We start from the raw sequence: 22468 nt of genomic DNA on the forward strand, positions 1-22468 counted from the left end.
AAGGTGCTGCGGGCATGTACCAAATGGCCATTTTCAACTCTCTGTCTCATCACAACATGAATAATCATACCAATAATAATATAAGATTTAGCAACTATTTAATAGAATAATAATAAGTGACAATCATTAATAATACGATTAATATTCTTTTTCTTTTTTTTAATTTATTGAAAAAACTGATGTAAGAGCTAAAGAATTCAAATGCCAATATAATTCTACCTTTAAAAGATTCTCAGGAATATATGAGCTCACACACAAACAAACTCGGACAATCAACTATTTTTTTTTTCTTTTTTCTTCTTCGAAAGAGACAATCCAAGCTGACTTAGGATAAAACAAAAATTATGAAAAATAAATAGAGAAAGTTCACATATAATAGTCCGAAAATTTATCTAGGGAAGTATATGTAGCAATTTTAAATTATCACAATGTTGTATATAACTTTCTTTTATAATTAAACTATAAGGTAAACTTCACTACCATCATATGTATATACGTGATATTCACCCAAGAGACAAAGATTTTGTAAAATCCTTAATTCACTGTTTTAACAATTTATGATATTTTCACATATATATATTTTTTTCCTTATCACCCTAAAGAAATTTTAAGCAGCTGACTGTTAATTGGTATACGGACTTGCTCCACTGGAGTTCAGTGTCCAATTCAAAATAAATCACCGCTATGATATGTATATATGCTGACATTCTATGGGCTGCAGCTCCAGCGGATTATAGGGGTTAGTTTCTCCTTACACTTACAATGTTTCAAGTAAGAGTTTGAGTTTTTATAAAAATATTATGGAGGTTAATTTCAATCCTTTGACGGGAGATAATCTCTCAGAAGAACGTGAGCAGTGTATAACAATATTAGTTTCAGCTTCTTAAAGGACACAACTCTCTTTGCCTCCAGTGTTAATTTGTTACTACATTTACGAAAAACGTATGTACAATGCATTAATTAGCTCTAGTCAACCTGTATTTTATAATTGCGTGAGTGTGTGCGCGCGTGTCTCGTTTTTACTCATTTGTAAGTGTTTGACTGGTAGGAAGATTAAATTATTGCCAATGTGACGATGAATTGGTTCCAGTACTCTTATGGTTGCGTTTGGTGCAGGTCGCCAGTCGCCACCGCACTGGCCTTTTACAGCTTCTATGGCGTTTACAAGTTGCCCCTTCTTTCCATTTTCAGCAAGATCACATTTATTAGGACGACAATAGGTCCTGCTTTGCTCGGCTGCACTGTACACAGAACTTTCATATGTATCTCGCTTTCTATTTATAAAATTTGGGTTTAGTTAAGGTCAAGCTATACCATATCTTTGTTCACGGTCAAATTATTTTTACATTATTAGTTATGACAATTCTTTGTTGATTTGGACAGGTGGTAAAGTAAAGTTTAAATCCAATGCTCAATCTCATTGCAGATATATATATATATATTTTTCCTGAAAGTCGGAATTAATTAATAGAAAGAACAGTAGATAGTCCAGGGAATATATAAGAAATCAATACGTGTACAATCGATTTTTTCACAACTTAATTAGCACAACAACTGGTAAACTAGCCCACATAAATGTATATGAGCTTATATTAAAATTAGCCTAATTACTTACTAATTAATCCATATTAACATCCAAAAAAAAAAAAAACAAAGAGTATTAATTACTACCAGCACTGATCGGTCTCCCAATTTCTAGTGGTAAAATTTCCACTAAATCTCGACATGGAGCCCATTGGTTCTGAGGAAAGCGAAGAAGAAGAAAAAGAACTAACAGGGCGTTTTCGCACAACGAAAAGGGCACGATCGTAATTCGCCCGTTTGTGAGGATCCGATAACGTGGAGTAAGCTGCATGGATTTTGATAAACTCATTTGCCGACATTTCCTTTTGGTTCGTTGCCACCACGTCCGGGTGACAAGTCCTTGCTAGTCTCCGATATGCAGCCTTGATTTCGTTGCCGTCGGCGCTCACCGGAATCCCCAGCACGTCGTACAACGACGACGACGAAGAAGCCGCTGCTGCCATTGAATAAGGAAACCGTGCGTTGTATAAATTATACTATTTGGATGATGAAAGTTTGTGAGAGCTTTAGATAAGGGGCTAGAAGGGCTAGAATTTATAAGGAGAGTATTTTACCATATGATGCAAGTAAATTAAAGAAATGCAAATGCTTTAATTTAACCATAGAAGTTGGATTTCTTTATAATATGGTTGAAATTGAATTGAAATGCTTATCCACAAGATATGGTTTTGTACTATGCTGACTCAGCTTAGTGTTTGTATGGATAGCCTTAGCCATTTTTATTGGCCCTACTTCCATTCAATTCCCATGAATGTAGTTAATTTATGGTATGCTTTACTCACTTATTTCCCTATTTTTGAGAAAGCAAAATATATGTGTGGCAAAAATGAAACTGATGAAACTATACTTATTTAATGTGTAAAATTTATTGCTCTTGGTTTAGCTGAGTGCATAAATGCATTTTGAGTTTATTATGGTCATCCCAAAATCGAATAATAACAGACATAAGGTTTGCAGTTAATGATTTTGGTAGCTTTTTGTTTGGCCGAAAAATTGAATAGATCTGAATTAATATAAATTTTACATAAAACTGAATGTTCGAATCTGAATTAATTTTATATTTTTGTCATTACAAAATTTCAAATGTTAGATAAATAATAAACATCTTAAAGAATATCAATAAGACAATATTTTATCATGACATAAATTATGTTTTGATGAATACAGACCCATTAATTTTCTAAATTAGAACATGTTAATAAATTATTGTAGTTTATGGGGTTTTATTGAAAAATATTCATAAAAAAATTGTAAAGATAAATAACATAAGTTTGAAGAAAAAATAAAGATAAAAAAGTTATAAGCTACTATTATGTTATCACAAGTTTTAGAGATGGAAGATAATACTAATTAGTAAGTTTTATTTTGGTAAAGATGAAAATAAATAATTTTTTACAGATTATTATCTAATAATGTCATTCATAGTTTTTAGATTAAGCAAAAAACTAAAAAAAAATGCTTAATAATTTAATGATTTAATGACTAAAAATTTGTATTAAGTTGAAAAAAAAACAAAATAAACTTAATTAAATCATTAACTCATAAAACAAACAGCCACTTAGTGGGCAAAATTTTCTATCCTCATCTAACCATTTTTGTTGGGGGGGGGGGGGGGGGGACAATTTATATGGCCATAAATATAATACTACTTTGACAAAAATATTTCGTTGTAAGATTTTAACAAAACTTATTAAAAGACTAAAATTTTGATATGTTGAGATTCCTTTTATTTTTTTAAAAAAAAATTATTCCTCTAGTTCACCAAAAGTCATGCAAGAAATGTGCACAATTTTTTTGCTATCAAAAAATTAAAAAAATTAAAAATAATAAAAATAAAGGTACTATCAGCAAGAAATTTTGTTAGTGATAGGATTTCGATAGAAGCATTACACATCAAATCATTTAGTAAATATTGTATTGTACTTTTTCTTACACCAGATTTCACTATTTTCCTCCATTTTCTTTATTATATATATAAAAGAACCATTTTTCCAACATTTTACTTTTATTTATCTGTTTATTTTATTTTATTTTTTAATTGTTTTGTCTTCGTCAGATAGATAAATATGGAAGCATAAAGTCCAGATGAGATAAACATTATCTTCCACGACCTTTTATTCTTAACTTGCACTTACACTTTTCTTGTCAGCCAGCAATTGACTATTTCACCCCCCCACCCTCACAAAAAAAAAAAGTCAATTTCTTTTACACGATAGGAGAGTGGACAAGTTGCAAATTACGTTTTTAGCTTGACAAATTCTTTGTTAGGAGAATATAAACAATTAGGAACCACTGGTCATGTCTAGAATCCTTAGCCAATTAACCAAACTTATATACATAAAATAAAAAGACTAAATATTTGTCCAGAGACACTTTTCTAGAATAGGATTTAAAACCCAAAAATTGAAACGAGGAGCAAAAAGAGGAAAAGAAGAAGAGTTGAGTATTTTTTTTAATAAAAATTAAGTATACATTAATTAAAGATGCTTGTTATTTTTTATAATAATATAAAATATATAATTATTCTGTAATCGTTTGATAAAAATTAAATAATTATAAAAATATAAAATAATAAAATTTTATTTTTTTTATAATCGTTGAATTTTTATTAAATGGATGCCGGACAGCCATATACTTTACACATTTACACAATAACGTAAGCCTAACAAGCTCCTACGTTAAATATTACCGATCATGTCTTTCCCCCGTTCTAAAATCTCCCGCCAATACCATGAGAAAAATCGACGATGAAATTAAAAATAAGAACGAAATAATAAAAATATTTATCGAGAAATTCTTTCCGTTTAGGGTTTTAAAATCCGAAACTTGAAATGGGAAGCAAGAAGAGAAGAAGAAGAAGAGAGGAGCGACCCACGATTCACCCCAAAAACAAGTACTCCGAGAACCCGCCCGATTTCGCTCTGTTGGCTTCTCTTTACCCGTCTTTTGAACCCTTCGTTTTCTACTCCCGTGACGGCCGACCCAGAATCGATTGGACCGATTTCAACGCGACCCGAGAACTGACCCGGGTCCTGCTCCTACACGATCACGGCCTCAATTGGTAAAGTTTTCGCACTCTGTTCGGTTTATTCGAATGAAATTTGAAATGGGGTTTTTCTTTTTAGCTTGTTCTATGATTTTATTTTATTTTATTTTACTCGAGTTGATATCTTAGCGGTGTGCTTCTGCTTTGCAAGTTGCAACTAAAGCGTACACTGACTTTTTTTAACTGTTAATTTTTTCAAATGTCGCAGTGGCTTAAACTTGACTGTTAGTGATTTCATTTCACAGTAGTCATGGATTAAAAGCTGGGACAATTCAATCCCAAGTACCCAGTTTCTGGTTTCTAGTATATGCTACTGCACAATTGGTAATTTGAGGGTATTATTGACCGAAGTTTGCATCTGTTCATTTGAGCCGACTTACTAGTAGTGATATTGACACCTTAATTATTTAAAACGGTTTCTGTTTTTGATGGTGGTTTGGTTCCTTTCATCCTTATTTTAAAATAGCATAACCAATTGGTTCCCTGCTTGAAATGCCTTATCTTACCTCGCAAAGCATTGATTAATGTCAATAATAAGGAGAAGGGAGCGAGAATGCAATGAACTATGCGGTGACCAAACAGAACCATTAGCTAAATGAAGCCGATAGTTGAATTAGGTTGTTGTCTGTTGGTGGTTTTAACTTTATCAAGTCTCAAATAGCAAAATTGGAGTTTGTTTTCCCCTCTCTAGATTTGTTTACATATCAGTTGGTGCTTAAAGTTCTGTGCAAATTAGCATTGTAGTTTGGTTCATGTGAGGTGCTTCATCTTATGGAGATAGTTTCTGAACTTTAGGGATTCTAGCATTTGCTTTCAATTAACCCTTTTTCATAGGTTTTTTTTTGCTGTGACGAGTCTAAAATTTTGATTTATGGTGGTTTTGATTATTTTAACGTGAAATGGATCTTCTAGGTGGATTCCTGATGGGCAACTCTGCCCCACGGTGCCCAACAGATCCAACTACATTCATTGGATTGAAGATCTTCTCTCCTCCAACATCATTCCTACAACTTCCCGAAATGGTGATAAAGTGAAGGGTTTTGATATAGGAACTGGAGCAAACTGCATATACCCACTTCTCGGTGCTTCTCTTCTGGGATGGAGTTTTGTCGGGTCAGGTAGTATTTCAGTATTGTCATCATTATAGCCACTGGGAATATTTCATAATTCATTTTCCCTTCTAAAATTCAATTGAATTTTGATGTGGTTAACTGGGCTGCAGATATGACTGATGTAGCGCTTGAGTGGGCAGAGAAAAATGTAAAAAGTAATCCTCATATTTCAGAACTTATCGAAATTAGGAAGGTTGATAACAGTGAAAGCACCCCTTCTATTCAAGAATCTCTTACTGGCAAGTCAGTGCAGGATGAAAGCAATATGGATATGAGTGGTCACATGGATGAGGAGGCAGAGCCTTCATCCTCCTCTTCATTCAATCTGCCGGCTGGTGCACAAAGTAGTTATCATGGGCCGCCTGTACTTGTTGGAGTTGTCAGAGATGGTGAGCAGTTCGACTTTTGCATTTGCAATCCTCCATTTTTTGAGTCCATGGAGGAAGCAGGACTGAATCCAAAAACATCTTGTGGTGGCACTCCGGAGGAGATGGTTTGTTCTGGTGGAGAAAGGGCTTTTATCACTCGCATTATTGAAGATAGTGTTGCATTGAAGCAAACTTTTAGGTATTCTTTTTCTCTACTAGTCTTACTTCATCCATGCCTTACACCCCATATTTTCCTTCATAAATAATTAACTGTTACATTTCATACTTTCTTAGGTGGTACACTTCAATGGTTGGCCGTAAATCCAACCTTAAGTTTTTAATATCAAAGCTTCGGAAGGTTGGAGTTACCATAGTAAAAACAACTGAATTTGTACAAGGCCAAACATGTCGATGGGGCCTTGCTTGGTCTTTCGTGCCTCCTGCCAGGAAGATAATATCACCTCATGTAGCTGAAAAGAAAAACTTGTCTTTCATGCTTGAGGTTTGTTATCCTTTTTTATACTTAAGTTTTATAACTTTTCCTATTTCTTTTTCCTTTTCAACCTCAACAAGCTTATGCTGCTTCGTTTTGTAAACTTTTGAGCTATTAGTTTGCCACAATGGAAAGACCGTTTATGTGGTAAATTAATGTTTGCTTGATTGGCATTACTTGGACGAGCTACATCATTTTTCCAGTCACCAGTTTCAAATTAACCTTAAATGTTAAGTGGACTCCTTTCAGAAAACCACTGTTGCTGATGGGAGTTGAATTAAACCATTTTCAAATTAACCTGCATTTAACATATTTAGATAAATATTCTGCAAGATCAAGATTTCCATAGGATGTCCCCAGAAAATTAAGTTAAATTGAGCTGAGCTATTTCTGGACTTGCCTTCTCACTGCTTTATCTTTGCTCCCGGTTTCTTTCCCCTCATATAACTTGCCAGGCTTGTTGTTGGTTGACTTCTGGTATCTAGAGATACTGAAACAAGACAAAATGAAAATGTCCATACTATTTGTGTAATCAGATGAGAGTAGGGCTCAAATAGGTATTCATTTAAGCCAAACCATGTACAATCAGAAGTGGATCATATCTACTAGATTAAGTCAAATTTTGAATATTTGACTGCATTGCTTAAAGTGTGTATGTACCTACAAGTGTTACCTTATTTTTCTCACTGATGTGACATCTCATAATTGAATGTTTCTACCTGTAGGGAGTTCAACGTCAATTCAGTGCCCTAGATGTATTGCAATCAATAGAGACTTTTTTCTCCGCTAGTGGTGCATCCTGTAAATTGAATGCCTCTTCATTTACTGTCAATGTAAGATTCCACTGTTGGATTAGTCATGGTGTCTAACTATAATTTCTGTTATATCTCCATGTGCTTACATGCAGTGCACTCTCATTAATAGATCACTGTATCAAATGATCAATGTAACACAATCCTGAAGAATGAAGTGAATCGTGTTGATGAAGGCCCCACTAGCAAGCATTTGGAAGAAACATCCAGTAGTTCAAGTTGTTTGAATGCTTCTTCAACTTCTTTATCTTTTCGCACTGCAGTATGCTTCTTCCCTCACTTGGCTTCAATAAATTGATTTCTATAGTTAGAATCAACATGTGATTGCACTATATTTCAGGTCTTTCAGCAAATCCCCGGTACTCTTTTGGTGCAAGGATCACTACTGCATAAAGATAACCCACTCCCAGGTTGCTGCTCTTATTCTTTCAGATTTTGAAATGTTGAATTACCATAGGGCTAAGAGAATCCTTAGTTAAAAGTTTATTGAGTTGTGAGCCATATTCTTTGCAGGGTTATTCTCCTCAATATTCCAACAGTTGGAGGAAACGTTGAGATTTAAATTTTGTAGATAAAAGGCCTGTATCAATCATATCTTGTCTGATTTGGCAATACATAATTCAGATTTGATAAATGCAAATTGCAAAGCATCTGGAGATTCTGGATAGGTTTCAAGCAGATACCGCCGAGATCTTCTTCACTCATGTATGACCAAACCGGTAGAGAAATTGCATTTTGGCGTTTCCCTTGTGATCTTGTTTTATTCAATTATTTGATAGCTTAAATGTGATGTTTCCCCTGTGACCTTGTTTTATTCAATTATTTGATAGCTTAAATGTGATGCTATGTCGCCATTCTTGTAGTCATGATTGATAACTAGGTGCATGACACTTTGTGATTATCAACAAAAACGTTTCTTTTAATAACAGAAGCAAACATAGATTCGTATCTTTGAAGTTACCATCCTTTTTGTTGCTCTTATTCCCATTTCTAGTTCGTGAGTTTATGTGCTTAGGCTGAATGTATTTTGTGCCTTCTTAAAACAAGGGCTAGTTGCTGGGTAAAGAGAATGAAAAGTATGGTGATTGCAGTTTCTACCAGCTCTATGCGTAATCCACTATTAGTAAATCAACCAGCACCAAAACTAAATAAAATTAATGCTTGAATGGACCATAATCACACAAAAGTCCTTTACGTATTCTAATTTGTTGTGCACCAACAGACATATCAACAGTCAAACAAACAATTGAAATATGCAGAAACTGGAAGGTTCTTAACTCGAATAGAAACTGCGCACTTTTCTCAAGCTTTCCCCTCAACCCTTGCATGTGTAAGTCCAACGCAAGCATCAACAAAATCCCCATCGATAAAATCTGTAGAGAAAATCTGCAAGCGATCAGCAAACCCTTTAGAGTAGCATTGATTTATAAACAACCTAGCATATCCATGAATCCTCCCAGTCACAGGCTTAACACACACTACTGGGTTATCAGCCTTGGGGGTCACCGTGTTTTCGACCCTGTAAAAGAACTTTCGCGACGTCACCGGTGGCTGCTGACTCAAATGCTTGATATTACTGTCAAATTTTGTTGATGGCAAATCTGTATCAACCCAATTATCCTTCAGGTACCCAGCACTCCATAAGGGTCCCCCTGCCTTAGGCTGAGGGGACTTCCTCGGCTTCCACACACAAATTACTCTCTTGGGCAACAATTCCGCTATTGTTTTGTTAAAAGCGTTATCATCCTGATGAATCAGGAACTCTCCAAGCTGCTCTTCCAAGTACTTGTCAAACTCCGGTGGATCTTCGTGTCCAAATTCTGTTCGAATTTCCAGGATTATAATTTCTGAATCAGTCTCCGCTAGAAACTTCTTGACGTCATTAATAACAACGTCGACGCTGTAAGTTAACAGGATTCCATGGCAAACGCGGCGATCCTCCTGAATCCGAATGTCAATGACCCTCGCACCTAAAACAAGCTGCTTATAAATGCTCAAGCTCTGGCACTGCGCAAAAGGGCGAGTTATGCATGGGATGCCAATCTTGTTAGTGGCAGAATCGTGAGTGCCGGGCCACAGAATCTTGTTTAGATGAACCTTCTCAGGATTCAGGCCAGCCATCCATTTTTTCCTGTCTTGAGGACGGTAATCACAGCCGGGAAACTCGACGCCGCAGTTTTCGCAGAGATCACACAGAGCTTTCTTCTCCGTTGACACAGCTTTGCGCCTGGCAATCTGCTTAGAAACCTGAGAGCCCATTTTTTAGAAACCTGAGAGCTTTCCTTTTCGTAATTCTTCTTCTGAGTGAAAAAAAGAAAAAAAGAAAAAAGAAAAAAATTGTAGCTGGCTTTGAAGAAAAAGATAGTGATTGATACATAGCGTTATAATATCAAATTGACGGAGATTTATAGTGGGGTTGTGCACGTTGGAGTGAAGAAAACGATGAAGGATATTTTTTATGCTCTAAGGTTACGTCCACAATAAATAGCTGTACTAACAATGCCGCGCTCTCCATTTCTTCTTTTTTCTTTTAAATATCTCAAATTTTCGGTGCATGTTACAAGTTTCTTTTGTTGTTAATGCTTCAGATTTTTGGCACATTACATAATATATCATAAATTTAAAGATTAAGAACGAAAACTAAAGGAATAAATAGACCAAAAGAATGGAATAATTTGGTACTACAAAAATTTAAATTTATTCAATTTTACACCTTTTATATAATTTGTATCAAGCATCTATTAAAAAAAATATAATTACCTTACAAAACACAACAATAGACAAAAAATCGAATATATTCAAATTTTTGTAACATTTAAAGTTTTTTTTTGTAATATACTGCACTAGACCGTGTTGTATGGTAGCCATTCTTCTCCCCAGTAGCCATCTAACACATGGTGAGCTGGTGAAATGGAAAAATTATGATGCGAAATGTTTGTTGTCTTTAGCTATATGTGGGCCGTCGCGGTGGCATTATTGGTGGAGATTTATAATCATAACTTGTCTTTTGATCGGTCCACTCTTGTACGTGTGGCTTTTAAACTTTTTGGGTCGAGATTTCAGTCCCCTTACGCCTCAACACGTGTTGGAGTGTTATCAGATTTGTTTAATTTAATTCAAATATCAGTTCAATCTGAAAGCTCTGCAAATCCAGCCAATAAATGAGAATATACATTGAAATTACCCAAAATTCAATCTGCCGCATGATACTGGATAATATTATCACTCTGCTTGTTGATGGGATTTCAAGAGTAGGTGCAACCACCTCTTTTATCTCGAAGTCATCTTTAATCATGAATCACAATGAATAGAAAAATCCCTACAATCTTTTTATTTTTTTAAATATTGATATATACAACTATTACTAATATTACAATAGATTACAATTAGTACAACTAATATTTATAATCAGATAATATTATTAGAATTCATGTATATATTATTACTCGTACTACAGTACATTATAATTGATACAATTAATATTTACAAGCAGATAATACTACTAAATTCCGTCTCATACTACAGTACATTATAATTGGTACAACTAATATTTACAAGCAGATAATACTACTAAATTCCGTGTATGTCAATCTTTTGAATATCTATCCAAATTTTTTACCCTCATTAATAAAGAGGTATTTACTCTACCTATTTTTTTTTTAGAGAGAAAATTGTCTCAATTTAATTATAAAATAATTGAGAAAAAACTGCAATTAACCTCCATAGTACTTTTATAAAGGTTCGAACACTTACTCTCACACATTATGAGTGTAAGAGCTCTTCCACTAGGCCAAAAGTAGATTAAAATCATAAGGATCAAAGATTTAATTCAGTACGAATTAGAGATATTTTCTTGGTTTGAATTAACTAGAGTTTTCAATGATTTTTCTACACATATGTATTTGTTTAGATAAAGCTCAAATCAACAGAATTTTAATGTTAATTAACTCTAATAACTGAGACCCAGACTTAAAAGCAGTATGCTTTCGAGTTTCAACACGAAATTCATGCGAATGAGCTGGAAAGACCATTGGAATTAACAATGCATTGCTCACCAAATGGCTGACGACAGTCACCTAATGCAAAACAAAAGATCAATAATGAACGGAATTTTAAATAGGGCTTTAAGAGGAAATATGTTAAGTCAACGATCATGGGGCAGCCAATATTCCGAAGCCAATTTGCTTGATCTGATCATTGTTTAATTTTGTGTCTATCAAATTAATATTAAAGTTTTTTGGAGTCCAGAAGTCTTGTCTTTACTTATCAATAAAACCTGTAATGTCTATCTGCCTTTCTTCAAATAATAAATTTGAGTTTCACCGCATTTTGATTGATAGGGTCTAATTCTTTATTATTATTATTATTATTATTCAGTTAGGGTCTAATTCTAATACCGTATTCTTTCATCTGACATATTTAAATTTCACAATATTCTAACTATGAATATGTTTCTAGGAAAGCTCTTGCGAGAATAAATAAATGATCAAGTATCTAACTCAAAAAACTATTCTACTAGATGAAATGTCTCATCTATCTATTTATAAGCTTAAAAATCTTTTTCTTTACTGCCTTGCGATAAAAGTATCCGAAACCAAACCAGATTTCTACCTCTCCTTCTACTTTCATATGAAGTTAAAACAGTAATTTTAACTCAAAATAGTTAAAATCTTAATGGGGGTTTAAGAGAACTTTGAAGGGGTGCCAACAGCACAATGCTTTCGCTTTAAAACTCTTTTCTTAATGGGCTGAACTTGTGGACTCAATAGGCATATTAAACAGTAGTAATGCTTTTGACGCCCCTTTCAAATCCTTGTAAAACCCCTTCTTATTAATGATCATAGTTATATTGTTATTGGAAATTACATTAAAGGACAATTATTAATTAAACTAAATTAAAATCTTTACCCCTGCAAATTATGAACTCTCTCATCTTTGCATCTTAGTTTATGATATAATTATTTTTTTTAATGAATTCAAATAATTTTGAGACAACCAAAAAATAAATTACCTACTGATAAAAATTTTTATTATCAAAAAGTATGTTTAAAATTTGATTAACTCCATTATATAATGAAAAAAGTATGTTTATATTTGATTAAATGCTATAAGTATAAAAATGGGGCTTCATAAGAGTTTTAGAAGGGTGTAAGTAGGAGCTCAACTCTTTAGACAGTCTCGTAACTGTGAGAGCTGTTGCCGAAGTTCTGGGGCATCGGATTGGGCTTTGATTCATAACAAGTCTCCGGGTTGTTTTGGGCCACGGCGAGGTCTGTAGCAATCTTACGCAAAAGTAAACCAAAGTATGCATCAAAGTAATTAATTAATTATTGTTCATGCTTAAGTTAAAGTGTATACAGAAGGGATTCGATTTCTCATTTGGTCCTGTGGATTCGGTTAAATCTTCCAATGTCAAAGAGTTTATTCTAGACGTTAAAAAGTAAATTCGATACATTTGGATTTAAATATCTAAGCTATATACCATAATAGATCTACATCTAATTTAGGAGATTCTAATACAATAAGTAGACGAAAGGTTAGGATTTGAATTTTCTCTACAAACATTCCCAACCCCCAATAGACCCAAGTACATTTAACATTTGTGGTTCACATGGATGAGTGGAGAATTATTTGAAAACAGATTTGGTCAGTCTTATACCTAAATATCTAAGCCAACTAAATACTCAGTTATTCGATATATTTTAAGTTAAGTGTCCGTTTAGTTATTATATTTATAAAAATACCTAAAGACACTTCTTCCATTGAATATTTTATACTCTTATCCTTATTTTTTCTTTCCTAATAACAATAGTATCCTTCCAACAATATTCTTGAGAATATTAATTAAAAGAAAAAAAAATGATAATTTGTTAAGTCAACCTTAAAAGTAATATAAAAATTTAATATCCTTTTATATTATTATTATTATTATTTTATTTTTAGTATTAATTTGGTAAATTATTTTTTTATAAAATAATTATTGGTAAGATTGTTGGAAGGATATTATTGTAAAAAAAAAAGGTTAAAAATATAATATATTTAACTACATAGGTATTTTGAGATTTTTTTTTTTTGAACATTTACCCTATCTAAGCTATGCAACAAAAAAAAAAAAATCATCTTATTAGTAAATTTGTAATGCAGTCGTCAAAATCCAGCGTTTTCTCTGTTAAAATGAAAATTGCAGCTTCGGCTTCCATTGAAAGGTTCAGGCATTTGAATTGACAGTTGAAACGCGGGGATTAGTCTATCGAGCCAGACACTAAAAATATCTCATGAACTGGTTCGGATCCGAAAGATCAGCAGCCATATAATAAGCAAGTGGGTGGATTCAGTGGCGGATCTAGAAGAATAATTTATCGGGGGCTAAATTAGATAATAGTAAAATATAAAAAATTAAAATTTTGAATATATAAAATATTTATTAATACATTTATAATTATTTTCTACGAAATTTCATATTTTAAAAATATTATGCAATAGACTTGTCATCAATATTATTAAATTTATTATTTCTTATATAAACAACCAAACTATCATTTATTTCATCCAATTCCAAAGATGATTATTAATGAGTTTCATTACTGAAAACGTTCTCTTTACTATTATTATAGAAAATGTAAGAATTAATCTTATTTTTGAGAATAGAAAATATTTTGGGTGGAGGGCTATCATTATTTTTAATTAAAATATAAGTTTTTATAATTCTTAAAAGTTAAAGTTTAAATTTTATGGGGTTTATAATTTATAGTGACTATTTTAATAAATTTAATGAGGGATAATTAGAAAATAAAAATATTTTTCTTTTTTATTTTTACAATTGTTTTTTGGCCAGTGGGGGCTTGAGCCCCCACTGGTCACATGCTAGATCCGCCCATGGGTGGATTGCCTAACTAATAATAACACTTTACAGCTAATTTGCAAATGCCAATCCAAGAAATTAGAAAAAAATAAACAAACCCTCGCACTATTTTCAGTAATTAAATATACAAATCTACACTTCCAACGATGATCTCTATTAGATAGTGATTGCAAATTGAGGCTGAACACAAAATATTCCAATAATGCCATCCTCACTTGATACATGTGATGTAACATTGTTAAAATTCTATTTCAGCATCTTCCAACAACACACACCAATTAAAGCTCTGACCCATAAATATATTGCTTTTTATCGCATACTTATTTTCATATATTTAGAAAATATCTAAGCAGCCTCATATAGGCTTGTGGAAGCCAGATATCTTTTCAAATACTTACAAGAAATATGAATCTTAGATGGGTCCGAAGAAACATATTATTTTTTTTTCTAATATATTGATATATTATAATAAAAAACTCTACATATATTTTTATAACGAGACATCAATCAAGATGAAAATCTATTCTACCCCTAAAGTGAGGAGTCAAATAAACTCATATCAAATAAAAAGTACCGAGACTCAAACTCATGCGACTAAGATTATTGGACGCATGAGTTATCAATGCGCTACAAGCCCATTGGCCCCAAAAAAACATATTGTTTGAAAATAAAACCATGTCCAAAATATCTTTTATAGATATTTATTACCAAAAAAAAAAATGCCTCAAAAGATGGTAAATATTGAAAACAATATCCTTTCTCTCTCTCTCTCTCTCTCTCTCGATCTCTCTTGCATATAATACTAGTCAGTACTCAGTAGTCATAAAACAGCTAGAGGAATTAATTAATAATTCGATTAAAGCAAAAGTATGATGGCAACCAAGCTTGCTAGGGTATAAAGTCTAAACAGGGCGCCCACTGCTGCACTGTATTTGTAACGCGAACTGCCCCAATACTAATAGAAGAGACCTGTATCTATCTATCTATATATGACAGCTAAGATTCTCGTTTGAAGCTATAAATTATTCATTCGGCTCCAATAAGTTTTAAGGGACAATTTCCTCGGTACGATACAACTGCGGATTAGAAATTTACATTGGATTTAAAAATTTCATAAAACTCTTTTAACAATTTGTTAGTTTGATGTTGGGATTACAAGATAATGTTAAGTATTTGGGCATGCAGTGCCTTTGCCGTATTTGGTGAAAAAAACAAATCTATAATCTATTGATGATTGACACTTGGCTAAGCTCGGCGTTAGAGGCACATAATTTGTATTAATTAATTAATTTCAGCATAATCTAATCCTTATCGGGTTAATGTAATCCTAGGACCACCCTTGCAAAGGAAACCGTATCTTCATAGGATATTGGAGTAAATCTTTTTCACGTGGGCATTGGCCAATCAGATGATAAGATCATTGCACAATATGTTTATTTTATTTCGTACTTGCACAAAGGACAAAAAAAACTAGGGTGCTGCCGTGTGTTAGGGCAAGCTTTTGCTACCAATTCAAAATATGACTTCATATTTTGGATCGGGAGATTGTCACTCTTGTTATTATATTTCAAGTTTTTGTAGTATCTGGTTAATATCCTTATGGCATCAAACTCCTACTCATAGTCACAGGACTCACAACTTATATATATATATATATATATATATTCATATTCTCTTCTAATTTAACACTTAAAATCAGTGCTGGGCCTCTAATAATAATGTTCAGGATGTGGGTTCAAGTGTCCGTGGGGATATTCCTCATATATCGTTTTACAGTAGTTTTATGAGATTTTAGAATTCTTCTATAAAATGTTTATATCTATACCCAAACGAAATTTCATATTGTAAAAATAATAATAATAATAATTTACAGCCAAACTTAACTCAGCTTATTTGCTTAACCTAGAAGAACTATATTCAACATATTATCTCTTTAACAAAAATAAGCACTATACATGTTAATAGAAATGTTCCAATCAGAATGACAGACAGACAAAAAATACAGATTTCAATACAGTGTATTATGTCATTTAGTGTATTGGAATATATATTTTTCTTATCTTATATTTTATTTTTGATTTTAATATAGTCAGGAATCCTTGATTTAAAAACTCACTCATATGTTAAATTTAATTTTGACGTTAATGGAGTAACAAGAGGTATTATAATTAAGGATGCATTTAATGTGATCTCTTATATCTAATATTGTAAGCGTAATTGCTAAGGCGTGCAATGACCATATGCATTTTATTTTTTGTTTCATTTTTTAACAATGTTCATATTGGTGCTACTTTATTCCTGTGTTGGGATTAACCGTAAGTTCGACAAAGGCATGCATATATATTAGATGCCTAGCGCAGGACGTACGGAAACTAAATCCCTTCATGCGCATGTCGCTATTGTCGGTATAATTCAAAAAATGTGCATGTGGCTGCATATACGAATGAACTAAATTTGTCTATCTTATTCCATAAGCATTAATCTCAGCTTAATTAACGTACGTGCAACTTACGTATAAATTTATATACTCATCTGATATGAGACTTTGCTTATTGCCGAAACTAGCACGTATGATCTGTTTTCGAGCCAAAACAATGACACTTAAATATATGCAATATATTAGTAATAGAATCAGTCAGATAATGTAAGACGTGTGCATTCATTTAATGTTACTATTAAATTGTCCGGTAATTGTAACATAATTTGTATGAGCCGGGACTCAATTAATTTCCTGATGCAATGCCCAAAGATGCACTTTTCACAGGGCAAATGTTAACAAATAGTTGTATGTGTACCTGGTGTTCCGCCGGTTCACATGTTACACTTTGGCAGCTTGAGTGAGCCCCGATAAGCACTGACTCCAATAAAAATGCAGCCAATTAGTACAAATATGTACCGTTTGGAACTTTTGAAAAAATAGCTAACGTTGTTTCTAGAATTGCACCTAGTAATTCAGGTATTGTTTATTGACTAATATGATTTGAGTTAGGGTTCGGATATGTAGTAATCACTCCGCGGTAGAACACTCTTTCATAATCATACGATTAAAATTATAACGTGTTTTTATTTATTTATTATTTTACGTGTGTAACTGTGATTCACATTTTATTTTAGAACCACTTTAATGTAGCCATGACCTTTGAGTTATTGATCACAACTTTTAGGTTGAAAAGCCACACCACCACAAAAATTATTAATGCTAGTCAGATCAATCAAGTGAAACAATCTAATAATAAGAAGAAAATGGCATTCTTAATTTACGAGTAACATCATTTTTCTTCTTTTATTAGAAGCTGCAGGGTTGGGCAAAAGCCTAAATAATCTTTTTTTCCATTGTATCTTTCTTATCTCTTAGAATTTAAATTTAGATTGTCAACTATATAAAATTACTAAAAAAATCATTTCGACAAATGTCGGTGGACTTTTTTTTTTCTTTTTTTGGAATTCAATTATAATATGAATAGAAATTAAATCTCCTTCTCATAATGTGGAATTCTCTGCAAGGTTCAGGCGTGCAGGATCCTAGCAATCCCATTTGAGCTCGGATTCAGGCCTGTATATGTGGCTTCAAAACTCAATTGATCTTTGTCCAATTTCAGAGATGACACTTCAAACATAGAATTTTCTTTGGGTCAGGATCAAGCCTATTTTGTGTCCCAGAAAATTAACTAGTCCGGGATGAAATATTTCCCGTTCCTTTATTCATTATTCGGGCCATCTGTAACCCGAAACATTGCCATCCTTACTCTCACAAATAGGAGCAGGATTTAAGCCGGAAATCTCTTACACAGAGTTTTACTTGTTAAACCAATTAACACTCACAATAAATAGTAGTACTATTAAATCATGTTGAATCCCAAATTTACATTTAATATTGCACCTTAATTATTTGGTATACGAATTTCTTTCAAATGATGTTAAAGGTTTGCTATTTAAAAGAGTTTTCTTCTTCTTCTTCTTATTTATTATTACTTAGGAAATTATTTCTGCACCACCTCTCTTTTATCACATGTATGTCTAAACATTATAAGATTTTGACATAGTCTTTACACCAATTTTATCTCTAAACTTATATCAATCAACTACTTTAACACTATAATATGACTATTTTACCCTTAAATGAATTAAAAGACTATTTTATTCTATAAAATTTTAAAAACTAAAAAAATTATAATTACAAGAATACCCCTGAATATTAAAACAAATAAATCTCAAAATTCCAAAATGTTAATTTTTTATAATTATAATTTCATTCAAAAACTTTCATGTTAATTTTTGTAATTATAATTTTATTTAATTTTAATAATTAAATTAAAAATAAGAAAGTTTACAAAAATTAACATGAAGAGAAAAACTCTCTATAATTATTGTAAACTTCCTTATTAAAATTCAAAAACTTCCCTTATTACTTTTTGGTTAGGTTGCATGCATGCATTTTCAATTCGTTGATATTTATGTTGTATGTGGATGTGACTTATTGTTGTATTAGTTGTTTGCACGATAAATGATAAGAGAATATCAAGTTATCAATTGTTATGTTACTTTTTAACATTTCAGATTAAACTTGGGAGGAATAATACTACTTCATATTTGGTTGGACTTGTTGAACATGTGACATATTTCTCTCAAAGAATTTATTTGATTATTAGTTATTATGCTAACCTCAACAAATTGAAGTGAAACACCAGCTTAAAAAAGCCTTGCCTACTTGATCACTATCATTTTCATTCTTTATTAGAAACGAATTATGGGTTAGATGTGTGAAGGGCTATATAATCCTAGCAGCCTAGCTCAGGTGGCATCTAGATTTAATAACTATTTCCACAGCTTTAAAACTCTCTTCTTTAGCACTTTTCTGATGCTGCAGATATAACCTAGAAATGTCTCATGACCTACCAAACTTTTAAAATATAAATCAAGTTTGTCAGTATGTACCAAGCCGAAAATATCTACCACCAAATAAGGAACGAAAAATGAAAAATTATGTCTGCACCACCTCTCTTTTGTAATACGTACATTTAACTACAAAAGATTTTTGACATGTCTTACGCATCCCCTATTTTTTTTAATTTATATCAATCAATTACTTTACCACTAACACTTTTACAATCTATTAGAGAATCTAAATAAAATAATTATTTCATCCTTAAATGTATTAGCTATTGTACTCTTTAAAACTTTGAAAAACAACAACATTTATAATTACATAAGAAGCAGGACTGTATATAAACAAGTAAGTCAATTGAATGGTCTTTTATTTTTATTTTTTATGTTGTAAATAATGGGTTTTCTATTAATACATTTAAGGGTTAAATAATCATTTTGTTTAGATTTTTTAACAAATTTTAATGTTGTTATTGGTAAAATAGTTGATTGATACAAATTTAAAAATATAGTTGTGTATAGAATAAGCTAGAACTTGTGTAGAGATTGATTTGTTTCAAAGCTTAATAAGATCAATGCACTACCCAAGATCTTTGTCAAGATTAGCTCAAGTTGCACACAAATTTGAAGATGAATCTAACCAATTCAAGGACTGACTAAATTAACAAAAACAACTCAAGCACCTAATTGAGAATAAAAAAATGAAATTAGATCACAAGCTTAATATCAGAGAACACACAAGATAACATGATTAAGTCTTTTACAAGACCTATATCCATCGGCGGAACCACCAAAGCTAATTTATTGATTGATTCAATAAAGAAAATACAAGAACTCAAAGCTAAATTATAGAGCTCAAGAACAAGCTTTCTCTCTCTCAAATCTCTCACAAGAATTCTCTAGAATCCCCCTAGTATAAGTTCAAAAGCTCAGCTTTATACAACAACAACATAACGACCTTGAAACCCAAATTGCTCAACCTTTCAACACATCGCAAAACTACTATAGTAAGAAATGTTGAATATTGATCTTAGATCAAAAGCAACTTATTCAATAATTTCTAACCAAAAAAAATTGGTAATTTTTTTAAACTTTATTTATTCTATACTTTTCTTCATTTTGGTGACAACTTTTAAAAGTTAGTGGAAAGTTTTTTAAAGTGACTTATAGATAAAGCTTAGAATTTTATTATAATAATGTATTTCCCCATAAAACCTATTTATGCTTTGGTTACTTTCTCTTTTAATTCATATTCATGTCTTGTATTATGAGTTTGATATGGATTATAAAGTTAATCAAATTTTAATTAATTTATGGGGTAATTATCCTTTTAATATGCCAAATTTGGCTAAATAACATACCACTGCATAAATTATTGAACTGTAACACGTTCACCACAATAACTTAAAAAAAAATTGTTTACTACATTTACATCACTTTTATTAATTAACTTATAAAATACCAATATTGCCCCCAGTGAATAACTCCTTAAATTATATAAAAAGGAAAAAAAAATACAATATCCAAAACAACCCCAAATGTTTGAAAATTTGACAAATAACCCTTAACATAATTAAAATATATGCTCCAAAGATTTTAGATTTTCACTACTCACCCCAAAAATTTGAAATCCTGAATTTGGCTATGAAATCATAAAATTAAAAAATTTTAACAAAATTTACAAACCTTAAAAGCGAAAACATATCCACAACCCCATTTTGAAGAAGAACCCCTGACCACTCTTCATCGCATGCAATAGCTGCATAATCGTGCCATTGCACACGGAACCCCAACTTGGTCTCCTCACCTACAAAGGCCCCATCCATATGCTGCCATTCGTGGCAACTTCAATGACATTGTGCCAATGCGTGCAGCAACTCCAACACCCTACCTCTGCGCACAACAACATCATCCATCACGCTACCGAGCGCTAGTGATCCTTAACCTCTCACCACCTCATTAAAGGTTGGCGATTTTAGATCAATTTGAATTAGTGTTAGGGTTTGTGAATTTGATTTAAGGTTAGGGTTCGTGAATTTCAACAATTTTTCAATACTTTTCTCCTTTACTTTATTGTACTATATGTTGATGATAATAATAATAATAATAGTTCTTAATTTTTTATCCTTTATGGTTACATTTAGAAATTTGGGTTTAATTTGATGAAAAAATTACTTTCCAATGTGACATCATGTTAGAGTATTGGAAGTGACAGAAATATAGTACATTGTTGTTTTTAAAATGTAATTGTAGTGAAGTGTTATACTTCAATTAGTAATTCATATAATAGTTTGTTATTTTGCAACACTTGAAATCATAAAGAAAAATAAGCCTAATTTATTTTTTATTTTGCTTTGTATTAGAATACACACACATATATGTATGTATGCATGTATGTATGTATTATCACTGCAGACGTTCTAAAATTTTAATCAATTTATATAATATATATGACTATTTAATTGGTCATTATTATAGACCGCCCCACAATACTCTAATCCTGAAATATAACCAAACTATATATAAACTCTATTTTTTAAGACCACAAAACTCTCAACAATACATGTTACTGAATAGCTAAATGTTCGTTGAACTAAAACTAATTATTTATTAAGTATACTAGAAGAAGATTATTTTTTATTATGGCTATAGAAGCTTGGAAATTGAGCAAATCACATGCCTGCATTCTAGTCAGTCTCTCATTTAACTTTCTCTTCGAAAAACCAGCAAATAAGTTAATAATTCTCTCTCTTTTTTTTTTTAATAAAAAAGATAACAAATGTAACAAAAAAGGCTGCCTAATTTTTACATCGGCATAACCAAATAAAGTTGATGCATCTCTACCTTTTTGTTATTTTGTTATTTGTTCTTTTTTTCTTTTTCTTTTGATTAGAATTTTAGATGGGGTTGATAATTGACAGTTGCAACTCCCAAACAACCAGCTGCATGCCAGAAGCAAGAAACAGAGAACAAAGCCTTTTTCTTTTTTCCTTTTCTTTTTCTTTTTCTTTTCCTGGGGTTGCGTGCACAATTGCCTGTTTTAGAAACCTTAATTGAAACAAAATAAATTAATAAATAAACAAGAACTTTCAAAGATTCTAAGATGTGTTTGTAGTAAGTGTTTCTTACCAAAATTTATCATAATTTTTGGTTAAATTTTTATTAGTTATCTATTGATGACTTCATATGTATTTGCTAAGGTATGTAATATGATGAGTGATGATACAGCCATAAACTCTTGTACAAACTGATGTGTCATTAATTCATTGGTTGAATGAAAATATAAAATAATAGAAATAAATCGTGT

At 31.9% G+C, this 22468-nt stretch overlaps 3 protein-coding genes across 4 annotated transcripts; 1 reads left to right on the plus strand and 2 right to left on the minus strand.

Moving 5' to 3' along the window:
- Positions 1-1482: 1482 nt before the first annotated feature.
- Positions 1483-2193, minus strand: LOC107178054 (chaperone protein dnaJ 11, chloroplastic). The gene has a single exon (XM_015532773.2). It carries the CDS (start codon positions 2025-2027, stop codon positions 1668-1670), a length of 360 nt encoding a protein of 119 aa, XP_015388259.1. The 5' UTR covers positions 2028-2193; the 3' UTR covers positions 1483-1667.
- Positions 2194-4214: 2021 nt separating this feature from the next.
- LOC102612205 (uncharacterized) lies at positions 4215-8371 on the plus strand. 2 transcript variants are annotated; one of them, XM_006486705.4, is made up of 8 exons: positions 4216-4645; positions 5543-5748; positions 5853-6309; positions 6405-6612; positions 7329-7436; positions 7528-7677; positions 7756-7825; positions 7929-8371. In XM_006486705.4, exons 1-8 carry the CDS (start codon positions 4416-4418, stop codon positions 7988-7990), a joined length of 1491 nt encoding a protein of 496 aa, XP_006486768.1. In that variant the 5' UTR covers positions 4216-4415; the 3' UTR covers positions 7991-8371. The 2 variants fall into 2 exon arrangements, with proteins under 2 accessions (XP_006486769.1, XP_006486768.1); XM_006486706.4 differs by lacking the exons at positions 7756-7825; positions 7929-8371 and having other exon boundaries at positions 4215-4645; positions 7329-7404; positions 7511-7652.
- A 189-nt stretch (positions 8372-8560) lies between these two features.
- On the minus strand, positions 8561-9788 carry LOC102612699 (uncharacterized). Its single transcript, XM_006486707.4, has one exon. The coding sequence runs from the start codon at positions 9672-9674 to the stop codon at positions 8718-8720; it is 957 nt and encodes a 318-aa protein (XP_006486770.2). The 5' UTR covers positions 9675-9788; the 3' UTR covers positions 8561-8717.
- Between the last annotated feature and the right edge of the window lie 12680 nt (positions 9789-22468).

The sequence above is a fragment of the Citrus sinensis genome, chromosome 8 (assembly GCF_022201045.2).
Source record: "Citrus sinensis cultivar Valencia sweet orange chromosome 8, DVS_A1.0, whole genome shotgun sequence".
In the NCBI taxonomy this organism is placed as follows: domain Eukaryota; kingdom Viridiplantae; phylum Streptophyta; class Magnoliopsida; order Sapindales; family Rutaceae; genus Citrus; species Citrus sinensis.

What these genes read in the sequence shown, in the direction of transcription:
- LOC107178054 (XM_015532773.2), bottom strand. Translation starts at nt 2,027, where the DNA reads ATGGCAGCAGCGGCTTCTTCGTCGTCGTCGTTGTACGACGTGCTGGGG.
- LOC102612205 (XM_006486705.4), top strand. Translation starts at nt 4,416, where the DNA reads ATGGGAAGCAAGAAGAGAAGAAGAAGAAGAGAGGAGCGACCCACGATT. An exon ending in ACTTGTCTTTCATGCTTGAG is followed by an intron (nt 6,613 to 7,328) that starts GTTTGTTATCCT and finishes TTCTACCTGTAG; the next exon opens with GGAGTTCAACGTCAATTCAG. An exon ending in CTTTATCTTTTCGCACTGCA is followed by an intron (nt 7,678 to 7,755) that starts GTATGCTTCTTC and finishes ACTATATTTCAG; the next exon opens with GTCTTTCAGCAAATCCCCGG.
- LOC102612699 (XM_006486707.4), bottom strand. Translation starts at nt 9,674, where the DNA reads ATGGGCTCTCAGGTTTCTAAGCAGATTGCCAGGCGCAAAGCTGTGTCA.